The sequence below is a fragment of the Mus caroli genome, unplaced genomic scaffold (genome assembly GCF_978045245.1).
Source record: "Mus caroli unplaced genomic scaffold, Mus_caroli_1 scaffold_13, whole genome shotgun sequence".
NCBI classification, from domain to species: Eukaryota; Metazoa; Chordata; class Mammalia; order Rodentia; family Muridae; genus Mus; species Mus caroli.
In genome coordinates this window covers 17,250,323-17,266,378 of record NW_028227268.1, presented here as the reverse complement: position 1 = coordinate 17,266,378, position 16,056 = coordinate 17,250,323, and the positions used below count along the sequence as shown (strand labels likewise).

Genomic DNA, 16,056 nt, shown 5'->3' with positions numbered 1-16,056 from the left:
TATTCATTTAAGTGCATTTTTCTCTTCTGTCTTCATTACAGTAAAAACTAAAAACCTTTAAATTCAGATAGTGCATGTGCAAAAATACACTTGTGTCTTAAATTCCTTTTCTATTCCTGTGTGGCTTTAAAGAAGGAGAAGTTAAACTTGGTAATGTGGACTCTGTCCTGGAAAACCTGGGAATGAAGCTTATACCAAAGGAGCAAGAGAGCCTAATGAGGATTCTGCTATCTGAGGAAGAGACCCGTAAGTTCATTAGTGTTTTAGAGGCAAGCTATGAACTTCGAGGTGAGGTGGAAACAACTAGTTACGGGACTATGGATGCTTTTCACAATTGTACATGTCACATTGCATGTGGGGAGAACCGAGACCATTTGAAGGAATCGGTTCTCACAGTACATCATGGGGGTCTAGGTTCACTGGGCATCAAGTACCACTGCCTGCTGAACCACTTGGTTGGCATTCTTCTAGATCTTAAGGTCACCACACACAGTAACACAGTCACAACCTCACAAAGACCAGAGTAAAGGTGCAGCTCAAAGACTAAGAATGAAAAGTGATGACATAATTGTGATCTTTTTAATATTCCTCAAATAGTTGCCCTGAGTCCATCCATCATTCCACTCTCATGCTACAGTTTTTTTATAAACAATATATATATTTATGTATACATCTTATGTGCTTCATTTATTTGCTAAAAAGTAAAAATCAGTTCTTTATCTTCAGCTCAGAGTCTTCCCTTATTGAAACAAAACAAAACAAAACAACTGATTTCTATTGTATCCTGCCTGTAAAGTGGTTTTTGCCTTGATAGTGCTTCAATCGTATTTAAGACTCAGTGTATTGCTTCTTGGAATTTTAGCTATGATCAAATGTAAAAATCGATACCATAAAGAGTCTCATTCCTACATTCTCAAAAGGGCAGGATGTGCAGGAGGGCAATTTTGTAGAAGGGAAGAATAGTGCTTTCTCGTTTTTCTATTAAAATTGGCATAATTTCCCCCTCTGATATGTGGAGTTTAGATAGAATATCTATGGTTTGTATTCTTAAGAGTGATAAGGAGATAAAGATAAAAGGTATAGATTGAAACTTAATGGATTTTGGGTTGTCTCTTCTTTTTCAGTTTATCAACTTCTGATTTGTTTTACATGTAGCTTTTAAAAATTAATGATAAAATTTGCATTTTCTTACAGATGATGGAAAAATTCCACTCAGTCAACTGATACTTGCAGTGGCAGAAGTTACAGGTGAGAGAGAGCTCTGCTTAATGGTCTTCCTCTTATACCCACTCACATTCTGATGCTTCCTTCTGACTCTCACATTTCGTTCTATCATTTTATCACTTCAGTTCAGAAAATATTTCTATTTAATTATCCAGAACACCAAGTGGCCAACTACAACTCTTCAGCCAAATAATTTTGGGGGAAAACATTTTATTGTATGGTAGTCATCTCTGTTAGCTTCTGTACTATTGATACCTTCTTTCACACTGTCATGATAAAGCTATGTAGTTGTGATAAACATTTCATATTCTGTGAAGCCTAAACTATCTACTATTTTTCTTAAGAGCATTTTTCTTCTCTAGACAATTATGGTTTACCAGTGAGATGGACAAATTTAAATTATTTTTACTGCCTTTTATACTCTAAGTAGTCCTGTGCATGATATATTACATGGTCACTCTAACTTTGGAATTCCCATATTTAATATATGCCAGTGTAGTACCTTGATAGAAAGTTCTCTATTCTCCAAGATATACTCTAAACTATACCTTAATATGTATACTATGAACTCCAGGAAGAATTTTTTTCTTGTTGCAATCAAAGCTTACTTAATTTAACATTAAGTAAGAAAGCCCAGAGAACAGAACAGAAAGGTTGGGTCACAGTCAAAACGCTATGGACACACCATGTGTTAAGTCATTTTAAGACAATATAAGAAACAAGTGAAAATGTGGTAAATTAACACATTTTGGGTAGAGTGCGTAATGGGTCCATGCTATGCAATCTAGGGCGTACATGGAGCTAAAGCTCTGACATGTAGGCTGAGTCACTCCTTTTTGTTACTCATTTGGTTACAAAGAGCAGAGCTCAGAATTAAGCATGCAGACTGACAGATGACTAGTATTCTGGGGAAGGCCAACATCTCTCCTTTCAGAGAAATTCAGAGAGATGTTTGATAAACAGGAGTAGGTTGCAAACAAATATACAAAAAAGTAAACCTGAAATAGTAAATGTTCTTAATTTCTTAGTAGAAAGAATCTGTACTAGAGCAAAAGCACCCTGAGCTGAGCTAGCACATTAAGTAGTTAGATAAAACTAAAGATAATACGGTTCATAGCTAAAGGAAAGCAGAACTGCTGAATTTGGACCAACTGTCCCTGGTGTTGTAAATGATTTATACTCTCTAACCTGTGTCCCTTACGGCTGTGTCCCATAACTGGGGAGTCTCCATTTTAAGGGTCAGTTGCTTTTGTGGTGATTGGTGTAATCGTCTCGAGGCACAAAGTGGGAAGCTCTGGAAGCTGCTGGTTAAAAAGCAAATATTTATGTTTTCTAAACGTCAGAGGCCTTCCTGTCTCATTTACACTCTTACCTACTCCTTTCAATTTCTTTATTTTTAAGGAGGACAAGTTAACATCAAAGATATAAAAAGTGCTTTGGAAAAAATGGGCATAGAGCTCACAGAAAATGAATGTTCCCAATTAGAGAGCCTGCTTCCAGTTAATGGTAAGCATTAAAAATGAACGAACAAACAAACAAAAAATCCAAAAGCCAGCATAGACCTTTGGAGGCTCCAACAGACTGAACTTCCAATTAAAAGAGCATATGAGGGGTAGACCCAGCCCCCCCACCCCCATATGTAGCATATGTGCAGCTTGGTCTTCATGTGGGTCTCAAACAACTGGAGCGGGGCTATCCCAAAAGCTATTGTCTTTATGTGGGATATGTTCTTCTAGCTGAGCTGCCTTGTCTGGCCTCAGTGGGAGAGGATGTGCCTAGTCCTACAGTGACTTGAGGTGCTAGGGTGGGTTGGTAACCAGAGGTAAAGGGAAGGGAAGATGAGGGGAGGGGCCGTGTGAGAGGGGGAACTGGTAGACAGGTCCTATGATCAGGATGTAAAGTGAATAAATAAATAAATTAATGGAAATAAAAACCGTAAGTGTTAAGTCACATGAAACCCTACTTGTTTGTAAGCTAATTTAAATCATGATTTTTTTTCTTTAGAAAAATAATTTGAACAGAGGTCTCACATGTGGGTGAACAATGGATTTCCCAGAAGACATGGGTTATTAAATAAAAATCTCAGTGTCAGACTCAGGTTCCCTCCTTGTGACTAGATGGTCAGAGAGGTCTCAGAGTCCCCCAGAACGATATAGAATACTGTCACTGTGCATTCTTCCCACCATAACTAGATAGCAAGAGCCTATTTGCTGAAAACACTGCATTCTTGGGTTATAGGGAACTCTCTTCCTGCTGGCTTTCACAGCTCTAGAAGGGGGTGTACAGTCTGTGTGTTTTCATAGGGAGTGGCACCACAAGTTTTGTTTAATTTTTTTTTTAACTTTCACGACTACTTATATTTCAAAGCTAAAGAAAAAAAAGTTTAGAAGCTATCCCACTTATTAGAAAGTAATCCAAGCTGTGCCATTGCAGTTTGCAATGATCTGCACCGTTAGTAATTTATCTCGTATTAGAAAAAGGTGTGCCTACTTTTATTTTTTTTTTATATCCAGTGAGAAAAATAACTTCAAAATTCCATGGGTTTATGTGTAAAGGTGAATGGTTGAGAAAGTTCTGGGAGAAAAAAAAAATGGAGAAGTTAAAGAGAGGACAGGGACCAACTAAAACATCTCTAATTTGGTTTAGCAGGGTAGAGCATTGGCTGTAATTCTCCCAGGACCTAGGAAGACACATTCAGGACATTTTCCAGTTTGAGAGTTGTTTTCCATCTTTTGTAAATAAGTGCAGCTCTTCTAGGGTGAATCATGACGTTAGAGCTTTAGTAGTCCCTTGCTTCAGTGCCTCTGGTGACCTGATTTCTGTCCTCACAGCCAATGGGAAGGTGTACAAGAAGAGGTTGTTGGAAACGGCGGTTACCTCCAAATGTAAGTGACTACGAAAGGCTCATGGAGCTGAAGCTTGGGCGGTGTTCTCTAGGTTTAGAATCCTGTCAGTACGTTGTTATTTTTACAAGTGTATTATCTGTGTCGATTTAACCAAACATACTCTTGAACCATTCTTTTCATTGAAAATGCTTTTAAATTAATTCTTTGGGAAATTGTACAAATTAATGCATTACAAGGCATCTTTGTGCATGTATGTCAGTATGCTTTGTTCTCATTCTTACCATTGACACCCCCCTGCACACACATACACACACACACACACACACACACACACACACACACACACACCCCTCATGCCCTCTTCTACTCAGCAATCCCCTTTCTTTGCCCTGGTTAGGCCCCTTTCCAGCTTCCTTACCACATACACTCCATGCCCTGGTTAGGCCCCTTTCCAGCTTCCTTACCACATACACTCCATGCCCTGGTTAGGCCCCTTTCCAGCTTCCTTACCACATACACTCCATGCCCTGGTTAGGCCCCTTTCCAGCTTCCTTACCACATACACTCCATGGCCTGGTTAGTCCACTTTCCAGCTTCCTTACCACATACACTCCATGCCCTGGTTAGGCCCCTTTCCAGTTTCCTTTTCACATATACTCCATTATCAGCTCCATTTCCCCTTAGCTTAAGATCTCTTCATCCTTTCTTCGTTTCTACTTTCATGACATACACACACATATATAAATACCTGTAGTAATCACACGCATACACACACTCACATACACACACATATCCATGTATGTCTGTGTGTGTGTCTGTGTGCATGAACAGTCAGGAAAAAAGTAAAGTAAAACCAAATCCTACTACAAGTTGAGACTAAGGAGAAAGTTGGAAAAAAGAAAGAAACTAGAAACTAGGAAAAGAAAAAAATATTGCCTCTAAATTTAAAAATGCATAGATTTAACTACATGAATATTTGAAGAACAACAAAAATATGCTAAAACACAATAAAGTAAAAATGCTATTATCTATGATGTAGTAATCTGTAATAACAGAAAGCAAGGAATCACAGGGGTGGGGGTGGAGGAACAACAACAACAACAACAACAACAAAATGAGACAGGAAATGTTAAGAGTATCTTCACCTGGCCCTTAAATGTAGACTCTGTTTACCCTTGTGATTTATGCTGCTGCTAAGTCTGCACTGATGAAATGTCTGGTATCCACCAGAGCTGTCTTGACCGAGGTAGTCTTTTTTTCTTTGTGTACTAGGAACCTCTGCTGGAGACACTTAGCCTTGCATTCTGTAGGTTGGGCTGATTCCCTCCCTGTCTCGAGACTCCAGGGACCATATGAAAGCTAATGATTTAACTAGAGGATGTCTCCTGAGTGCATTGGGAATCTGGAGAGCCACTGCAGCACTAAGAATGGTACCAGGTCTTCCTGAGTGTTAATATCCTTGCTACAGGGATTTTATTGTGGGTATCCAGTACACTCCTGACCAACATCAGTGTTCTAAGCCCATGAAACAGCAAATAAAAGATAAGCTACTCCTGAGTTTGATCTCCTCCTGCCTTCAGTCTCAAAGCTATCAAACTCTAGCTTTATTCTTAGTTGATGAGATCTGCTCATGGCTAGCTCTTCTACTTCATCTTCAGAGTGTTCTTTGACTTTTAGATGAAAGATCTGGGTAGGATCTACCTAGATCCACTGTGTCTTAGTTAGGGTTTCCATTGCTGTAAAGAGACACCATGACCAAGGCAACTCTTATAAAGGACAATGCTTAATTGGGGCTCGCTTACAGTTTCAGAGGTTCAGTCCATTATCATCACAGTAGGAAGCATGGCAACATGCGGGCAGACGTGGTGCTGGAGGATCAGAGAGTTCTACATCTTGATCTGTCTAAAGGCAACCAGGAGAAAACTCTCTTCTGCAGGCAGCTAAGAAGAGAGTCTCTTCCAAATTGACTAGAGCTAAAGCTCATCCCTACAGTGACACGCTTTCCCTAACAAGGCCATACCTCCTAATAGGACCACTTCCCATGGACCAGATATATTCAAACCACCGCATTCCACTCCCTGTCCCACAAAGGCTTGTTCTAACTAATGAGTTTATGGGGGACATACCTAGCCATAGCATAATGCAAAATACATTTAGTCTAGCTTCAAAAGTTCATCGTGTCTTGCAGTCTCAACAATGTTAAAAGTCCAAGATCCAAAGTCTATTTTGAGGTTCACTCAATCTCTTAACTATAATCCCCTATAAAATCAAAATAAAAAAGCAGACCATATACTTTCAACATCACAAGATATATGTCCTGGTCTCTGGTCTCCAAAGTCTCCGGCCTGCGACGACAAGAACGACTCAGACACCAAGTCGGGTTCACACAGCAACTTTACTTCGGGCTTTTTCTTTTACAGCTCTCTTCCCCAGCAGCTTCTTCTTAGGGCAAGGGCTAAACTACTCCTATTACAACAGCTTCTCTTACTCTACTTCTACTCATGGCAGGGCTAAAACTACTCCTCTACTCGCGCCAACTCACCTCCTTCCAGCTCCACCCCACCTCATCCAATCAGAATTCACACGCACTCCAGGCATGAGCTCAGATCGTTCATAGATATCAGGCTGACAGGTCCCGATCATGAGGAACAGTTCAGGCATGCAGCCCATGCATGCAGCCTCACTGCGCATGCTCGGGCAAGGCAGCAAACAAGTGGGTTTCACAGGGCCAGCGGCATCACCCGCTTCCCGCAGATATATATTACTATTCCAAAATGTCATAATGAGGAAATACTGGACCAAAAAAGCAAGACCAAACACCAGGTTGATAAACTCTAAACTCTGAATCTCCATGTCTGGTGTCAAAGCACTCTTCAGATCTCCAACTCCTTTCATCTTTGTTGACTGCAACACATTTCTTTTTCTTGGTCTGGCTCTACTCCTTTAAGAGCTTTTCTCAGCAGGCATTCCATGCCTCTGGCATCTCTAACATCTTGGGGTACCCAAGGGAACTTCAATCTTACAGCTTCTTGTTCTAATGTATGGGATCCACACATGATCTTCTCTGCTCCTCCAAAGGGTCACTTCTCCAGCTCTGCCCTATGTAGCATTCTAGCTTTGGTTGACTCCACTCCATTGCTGCTGCTGTTCTTGGTGGTCAACCGATGGTACTGGTATCTCCAATATGCTGGGTCTTCCAATGCAACTAGACTTCCCAAATAGACTCTCATAAGCTCTCTTTATGGTGTTAAGCCTCAACTTCTTTGTGTGACACATTCAGTCTTTGTCAACTATAACTGAGGCTGTACCTTTACTAATGGCTTTTCCTGACCTCTCAGAATGCCAAGCTTCAACTGTTCTTCATGAACCCTTCATGTCTACAAAACTAGTACCACCTAGCTGATTCTTATACATTACCAAGTTCAGTTGCAGCATGAGGATATCTCTGGAACACATACTTCACAGAATATTTTACCTCAGTGATGCTGGACTCTTCTTAATCACCGCTAATTTCTCAGATCCAGCTAATCATCATCAATTGTCCCAATAGTTCCTTCTATTATTGACTCTAAAGCCAGAGCCACATGGCAGAAGCTTCCATGTTCTACTGCTTGCTGGGGCTGGAACATGGCCCCCCTTGTTCCATTACATTATCACCAGCTTTCTGTTTTCCAAATCCTTCCCTGCCTAAGCTTGACTGTCCTGGAACTTGTTCTGTAGATTTACCTTGAACTCAGATATGGGCAGGTCGACCACCAAGAATAGCCATCACAACTCATCCCTTTTCAATGTGACACATGATCATATCTCCTATGTCCAAAGGAAAACAACAAATAGGTCATCATAATGCCTAGATATAACTATCCCTTGTTCAAGTGCAAACACATAAACAAAAAGTTTAGCTTGGTAGGATCTTGCTCTGAGGGCATCATTCCTTTAACCATTCATCTCCTTGAACACAGGATTCAGCTCCATTCCACTTCCTGTTTCTCCTTTAATATATGACCCATACATTTTTCCCCTTTCTCAACTTGCTATGCTTGACCAAAATGCTCTTCATGAAAGTAAACCAGAGGACAAAGTTTATGCTAGGCAAAAAACAAACAAACAAACAAACAAACAACCCCCCCCCAAAAAAAACCCCAAAAAACTCCTCCCTGAATGCAACCAATCTGAATCTCTTCACCTTAGTCTCAGGAAGACTCCAGAAAAGTACAAAAAGCAGCCACATTCTTCACCAAAACACCTTAAGAATGATCTTCAGGCAACCTTACAGATTGGGAAAAGATCTTTACCAAGCCTACATCCAATAGTGGACTAATATCCAAAATATACAATGAACCCAAGGCAACTCTTATAAAGACAAACCTTTAATCGGGGCTGCCAGAGTTTCAGAGTTTCAGTCTATTATCACCATGGTGGGACGCATGGCAACAGGCAGGCAGACATGGTGCTGGAGAAGGAGCTGAGAGTCCTACACCTTGATCTGAAAGCAACCAAGAGAAGACACTTTTCTGCAGTCAATTAGGAAGAAGGTCTCTTCCAACTGGGTAGAGCTTAATCACAAGGCCTCAACACCCACCCCCACAATGACACACTTCCTATGAAAAGTCTACACCTCCTCCTATAAGGCCACACCCCTAATAGTGCCACTTCCCATGGGTCAAGCAGATTCAAACCACTGTGCACTGGGATTGGGCATCATAGGGTTTTTTTCTGCACCTGTTGTGTTTTTCTGCAATGCCCTCTGCATTCTATAAAAAGGAGCTTCTTTGACAAGGGCTAAGAGCTATGCTTATCTATATTTAAAAGGATAAGTTTAGAACGCAGTTAGGTAATGTGCTGGTCTAGCAAAGTTATGGTGGTGGTAGTCTCCCTTCTAAGATGCATGACCTCACTAGTCCAAGTAGTTTAGTTTCCTAGCACCAGGCATATTTCCTTTCTATTTATTAAGTCTTAAGTCTAATTAGACAGCTGTTGTATGGGTGCCAGTATAATACTTAGAATATATAAAGAACTCGAAATACAAAGAATCAAGGGAAGAACCCACCTGGTTGAAAAATGGGCTATGGATCTGATCAGAGAGTTCTCGATACAAGAAATGAAAATGCCAAAGACATACTCTTAAAAAAGTGCCCATCATCCTTAGCAGTTAGGAAAATGCGAATTAAAACAACTTTCACCTCACCTCAGTCAGAAACAACCAACACCATCACTGATGAGCGTGTGGGGCCGTGAGCCCTCGCTCACTGCTGGTGGGACAGCAAACTGGTATAACCATGGTGGGAATCAGCATGGAGAAGCCTCAAAGATCTAAAAACAAGTAAAGGGGTTTTTTGTAGTTTGGATACATTGGTTATTTTTAAACATATGAAGGAGAGTATGTTGAATATAGGAAACACAAATCAGCAAGAACAAATCAAACATCAATATTAAGCTGGGAAAATGCAGTAGTAGAAATGTGACAATCAGTCAGTATTATAAAGGACACTTTATGACATCAACAGTTGTGAAAATCTAAATAGAAAAGCAGCAAACTATCACACATGTTGTCAGGTTCGACAAAATGTATTAAAAAATCAAACAGTACCAATCTGGTCAGCCATGGCAAACAATGGAACCTCCATGCCTTGCTGGAGTATGAATTGGCTCATGACTTTCAAAGGAGACTAGGTAAAATTACAGAACATTAAATACATGCGTATTTTTCTCCAGCTAGTCTATTGAAATGTGCACATTGGGGAGGGAGGGGAAACTTGTTTCTTGGGTCATTGGGCCTTGCACATGCACACACATACAGTGTTATCACAATCAATGCTGTTTCTTATAACAAGAACTTGGGAACGATGTAAATATCCATCTCTAGGAAAATGGGTCAACATGTCATGGTTCATTGTTATCACAGAGGAATAGGAAGTAACACGAGTGAAGAGATCTACATTTGGATATGAGCACACACGAAACTATAAAAATAATGCAAGTGGAGTAGCAGGCTGAGCTTGTGATGTGTTCATGTAAGCTTTAAAACTGTACAAGCCATTCCTCACCCATGCATGAAATACCCCCAAGAAGTTAAACACTACATTAATGTATGGATTCCTCCTAGGAAAGAGGGTGAGAAAATAATGAGGAGGCTCTTCCTGCGGTGTCCATAACTGTTTATTCCTAGGGCTGATTGGGTGACATAGAGATGCCTATCATATCATCATGAAGATTTTGCATGCATGTTAATATTTTCTAATTTGACAAAAATATCAAAAGAATGGTTCAGAACTCTTAGGTAAATTATTTGGAGATAACTCTGAGGAAAGGGCCATATGTTCTTTTCTGGATTAGAAGCAAGATTTAATCCTCTTGTTGCCCACATTTATGTGACTTTCATTTTCTTATTTCTGCAAGTAGTGTAGGACTTAGAGCACAAGCTTTGTGAGTTAGCTATATCAACTGATCCCATGCCCTAGAAAAGCTCCCAGGAAAGTTTTAAGTGCCCATTTTATTGGCAGTCTTTGTACAACTAACTAAGTCTACTGGGCTTTGAACTGACAGTGATGCATAGCCTGTGTCAGATTTTGAGGTTATTCCATCCTTTTGAGATTCCTTTCTTTTTTCCAAAGGTGGGCTGGTGGATATTGCTAACATAGACACAGTTTTGCAAAACATGGACATGCAATTCACAGAAGAGGAGATAGACACTTTTCTGGAGAAAGTGCCTATTGATGGTGAGTATGTACATCTAATTGTTCCAGTCAGACACATTTGAGGATGTGTGCATGTAGATACAGTGAACTCTGGAAAAAAATCCTTTCATTAAGATGACAGCACTTATAAAAACAGACATTGGATGCAGAATAAAATAAAGCGCTATTTTCTTCTTATTGTATTGATATAGGCCAGCAACTCCTCTAATTTTAGATCAAAAGTAATGTTAAAAAGGTGACTATTACCAAGACTAGGAAAAAAAAAATCATAGAAAGACAAGCATCTGGGGGAAGATAGCCTAAGAAAATGAGGATGGAAGTTAAGGCTGGGAACAGAAAATGCCATCTCAAAGCTGTAGAATAGTAACAAAAGAGACAACTACCACAGCCACGTGATCGCTCAGCATTGAGGGCCTTCAAACATTCAGGCTGTAACATCTGGAATGTGTAAGGTCCCACTTCCCAGCCCAAACCCCATGATCCTTTGGCCATATTCTCCATCACCCTCTTTAAGAATTTAGAAGCAAATCCTGAAACACAGTTAAAGTTGAACTCATGCTGAAGTGCAGTAGATCGAAGACATTGATTAGGGAATACGTTAAAGCAGCTGCATATGAAAGCGCACGGTTTTGTATTATTCAGTTAATGTGCACCATGTAGAACTGGTAGCGGTAGAAGCAGGGTGAAGTGGTAGCTACAGACTAACGCATGTGAGGTTTCAGGTGATCATGATCTGCACACACAAAAATCATGCAACTTTTTAAAGTATAATTCACATACCCTAAAATCCAGCTAAGTAATATGTGAATTATTTATATGTAAGTCTTTTTAAAAATGGTGAAAATCTATTTACTTTTAAAGGAGAAAACAAGGAACAAAATTTCTCCTCTGGGGAAATTTAGTGACACTGTGGACAATTGATACTCTCTCTGGTTGCTTTCAGCTGTCAATAGGATGCTGAGCAAAAACTCAGTTTATTATGGTTATATTTGATTTAGCAGTCTTAATTATCAGCTTCTCAATTACATGAAACATACATTTAAACATATTTACTTGCAATCAGAAAAACAGAAAATTATATTTTGGAGTGAACAACAGAAAATACTTCTTAGTCATTTTTTATGTAATAAAAGAGAAACCTCTGAGATTCTAAACTGCCCTAACTTTCTGAGCGAATTTTAGCTATGTAACATGCCTCCCTTACAATTATTTTTAAACTGGTTTTGCAAATAAATATTTACTTTATAAAATATATCAATCATCAGAGTAATAATATACTTTTATATGACAAAAGACTAAGAAGATGGAGACAGAAAATATCAACTCATTACATATGGATATTCTTTTAAAATCCAAATTAAAACACTACTATTATATCACATGCAACTTGTTACTCCTAGTGCTTATTCATGATATTAACAGTCTACAGAATAAATATATTTCAAGCAGACACTATGGGAGAAGGTAATTTAATATTGTAACTGACTCCTGACTATTGCAAGCAAACTTTCCTAACCCATAATAGGTCATACCCTGGTAATCATGATATGGCATTTCTAGCTCAGAACATAGAAAAAAACATAGGATAAAATTATAGAGTCTATAGATGTTAACTTATTTCTATTTTGTACTTTAGTGTCAATATGTTTAAAGGTGTGTGCCACTTGTGCCCATATTTAATATATCTTTTCTTAACAGATAATCAGAAGGTTGAATTGAAAAACTTACTAGATGCGATAGAAGATTTTACCGGTGAGTATCCAGCTTGACGTGTGTTAATGTTTAAAATAATTTTTCAAATTATACAATTGGAATATTTTGTATTATGACTGTTTAACTAGCAGATGCTCAAAATTTGTTTTTATTTAGGGCTTTGTCTTAGATGTAATAATAAAATCTAAATGTTTTATTTTTTGGAAAGAAATGGGAAGGAACTATCTTTCATACATCAATAATATTTCCTTCTAAAGGATTTAAATAACCCTTGTTTTGATGGGCATAGTAACTAACAAGCTAAAACTTTTTGGAGGATCCATGTATCACTGCTATTGTGAACACAATGAAAACATAATTAAGAATCTCCCTATTGATTCTTCTTCCAGAATTATAAATCTCTCGTTCTAAATTGCTAAGAACTCTTAACCAAAAGTACTGCTCAGTTATATCGGTCTCACATAAATTTATCACTAAGAGAATATTCCTTTTATAAAATTAAAGGATGGTGCTCTGTGGTTTCCCTGATAATTCTTTGTAGTTAAAGGTGATTTGATTTTTTCCAGTTTACTGTTGCAGCTGAAGATGAGATAGAGCAGTTGAGGTGTTTATGACTGGACACAAATAGATTGTTCTCCAAATGACCAGATATCAATGTTGCTATTTTTCAAAAGGAAAGAATATTGATGCCAATGACGTACTAACAGTTCTGAGAGACATGGGGATTGAATTCACTGAACAAGAAGAGGAGGCACTATGGGATGTCCTCCCTATCCATGGTGAGTTAAGCAAAGGCCTTATTTAAGGGACTGGATTCCCAGGGCTCGTGGATAGTTTCCTGAACTTATCTCTTCTACTGTTTCTTCTACAAAGTGCTGAAAATGAATAGAAAAAAAAACCCACATTCCCTGCTGTAGAATTTTAATCTAAGACTCACCAAGCTCTTCAATAATTCTGCCATCAGAGTTGATGTAATTGTGGCAGCATGGTTCACACATGTTACTGAGCCCGAAGTACATGAGGGAAGAAAGGAAAACTGAGGAGAGTAAGTTGTGTTAAGGTTCTGTTAAGGAGAGAAGGGTGAGGGAGAGAAAACAGAAGGAAATGGAGACAGTTTCTAAGTAGCTCTCTCCACATACATATTTTTGTCACTAAGAAAATATACCTTTTAAAAATTATCTTATTTCATAGGATGTTAGGGAAGATTTCTCTAAAGACACTTTACAAATATCATTTACTGAAACTAGCTACTTGCTCAACAACTGTGTAACTTTTTCTTGGGGGATAAATTGCACTCTTTTCTTATAGAACCTGGAATGGTGTATGAGAAGAGAATGTTGGAAGAAGTGAAGGCATTGAAAGGTTTGTAAGAAGTGTGAATGGCAGAAAAATCTGCTAAAAGTCAGCAATGCATTCCTAACAGTGGGTTTTAATTTTGCCTATGTCTCTATATTTAGATTTCCCATTTCTTTCACTCAGTACTTAGATATAGTCATCCATATTATATCATCCCAAGATGTCCATTGTTGAATCTTTTTAATTCACACCCTCAAATAATCATTAAAAAAATCTAAAGACACACCAAATTGATATCATATAGAAAATATTACTCATTTCTCTGTGAATTCATTCAATGGAATTTGAAAGGATTATTTATTTTATTTTATTTTATTTCACAAATCAAAAAAAAATCATCATTTTTTTATATTATATCATTCTCCCTAAAGCCAGTTAACAAAGGATGAAGAAGAAAGTGTGGATTGTGGCTAAGGTGCCTTCCCACCCCTTTCCTCAACACAATTGACCACAAAGAAAAGAAAGGGAAGAGAAATACTGTCAAATTTTGCCTTGTGCTGTGTGATGACAGTCTCTTCCAGGTGGCAGCCAGTCCCGCAACCATCCAGATTCCTGGAATAATGTCAATTAGTAGTGTTTCTTGCAGAATTTTGGATGATGAGGTTATTGTCACTGATATTCAGATGGAGAGGGTGGTTATAATTTTAAATACATCTTGAACTGTACCAGCGAAGCAGGATTGACTAGCAGGAACTGGAGCCATCACTCTCACTTGCTGCCATGGCTTTGTTTTGTAGGAAGGCTTACCCTACATTTTCCTTCTATGCCCCATGGAGACAACTCGATCTTTGACATGTGCTTACCTTATTGGACAGGACATTTTTAAAGCCGTATAACTCGAAGTACACAAATCACAATCCTAAGCAATGCTTCAATCTTAGAATATTTCTGTTGTAAATGATTGGCTTGACTATAGCTGATTGGCTGAGCTAACTTTCAATGATTGTTCACTAATACAAATAAATTATACATTATATGTTTGTTGTGCTGAAATATAAGATTAAAAATGTAGGCCTAGATATGTGCATATTTTGGAAGCATTAGCTAGTTTCTTCATAATTCTTCTTGTTTCTTTCTCCAGGAGGAGTGGTTAAAGTCAGTAACCTAGACACTATTCTGGAAAGTCTAGGCATTGAACTCACAGATAAAGAACATGAAAGTCTGACAGAACATCTACCACTCACTGGTGAGTGTTGTACATCACAGTGGATTTTAGACAAGAACTGACATTCTGAGCTTGTGAGAGGGAATACATATTAACTACTTATATTTTACACATAAAAATAATCCTCAAAGGTAGGGGGAAACCAGTCTCAATTTAAGAACAATGTACATTGGAATGTTTAAAGAAAAATTCAACTGAGTCCGAACATGAAAATCTGAACCACGCTCAGAACCAGACACTCAGAGAATTCAGAGAGCTGCTTCAGCAGTGTGCACAGAAGACGTTTTTCCTTTTTTCTGAAATGAAGTGACACTATGTAGCCCAAGCTGGCCTTGAACTTACCATCTTCCTCCCTCAGCCACTCCGGTCCAGAGATAACAGTCCTGGATAGCCATGTAGGCATTTACAGTCTAACTGTAGAATCCAAGAGAATTTGGATTCTATGTATAGGTGTGTATGTAAGGGTGTATGTAGAGGTGTGTGTGTATAGAGATGTATGTAGGAGATATGTGTTCAGGGGTGTGTGTAGGGGTGTGTGTGTGTATGGTTAGGTGTGTGTGTAGGTGTATGTGTGTAGGGATATGTATAGGGTGTGTAGGGAGGTGTATGTGTAGGTGTGTGTGTGTAGGTGTATAGGTAGGTATATATGTGTGTATCTAGGGATGTGTGTAGGTGTGCATGTGTTTATGTGTGTGTGTGTGTGTATAGGCCAAAGGTTGATGTCAGATATCTTCCTTTATCACTTCTCCACCTTGTAAGATGCAGTTTCTTACTGGCCAAGAACTCACCAAAATAGAGCCAGACTGGCTAGCCAGGAGGGCTGCAGGGATCTTCCTGTCTCTACCTCCCCAGTTGTAGGACTACAGCACCCAGCATGCTTGGCTTCTTTTTTTTTTTTTTTTTTTTTTTTGGTTTTTTGAGACAGGGTTTCTCTGTGTAGCCCTGGCTGTCTGGAACTCACTTTGTAGACCAAGTTGGCCTTGAATTCAGAAATCTGCCTGTCTCTGCCTCTGCCTCTGCCTCCTGAGTGCTGGGATCAAAGGCGTGCGCCACC

The 16,056-nt window shown here is 38.9% G+C and overlaps 1 protein-coding gene across 1 annotated transcript in view; it reads left to right on the top strand.

Moving 5' to 3' along the window:
* Efcab3 (EF-hand calcium binding domain 3) overlaps positions 1 to 16,056 on the top strand; it is a 418,970-nt gene that overhangs the window by 168,408 nt on the left and 234,506 nt on the right. The window contains exons 60-68 of the mRNA XM_085829216.1: positions 133 to 246; positions 1,195 to 1,248; positions 2,626 to 2,730; positions 4,056 to 4,109; positions 10,685 to 10,789; positions 12,467 to 12,520; positions 13,156 to 13,260; positions 13,790 to 13,843; positions 14,919 to 15,023. Of these exons, the coding sequence (XP_085685342.1) occupies positions 133 to 246; positions 1,195 to 1,248; positions 2,626 to 2,730; positions 4,056 to 4,109; positions 10,685 to 10,789; positions 12,467 to 12,520; positions 13,156 to 13,260; positions 13,790 to 13,843; positions 14,919 to 15,023 (750 nt within the window). The remainder of the gene's footprint in view (positions 1 to 132; positions 247 to 1,194; positions 1,249 to 2,625; positions 2,731 to 4,055; positions 4,110 to 10,684; positions 10,790 to 12,466; positions 12,521 to 13,155; positions 13,261 to 13,789; positions 13,844 to 14,918; positions 15,024 to 16,056) is intronic.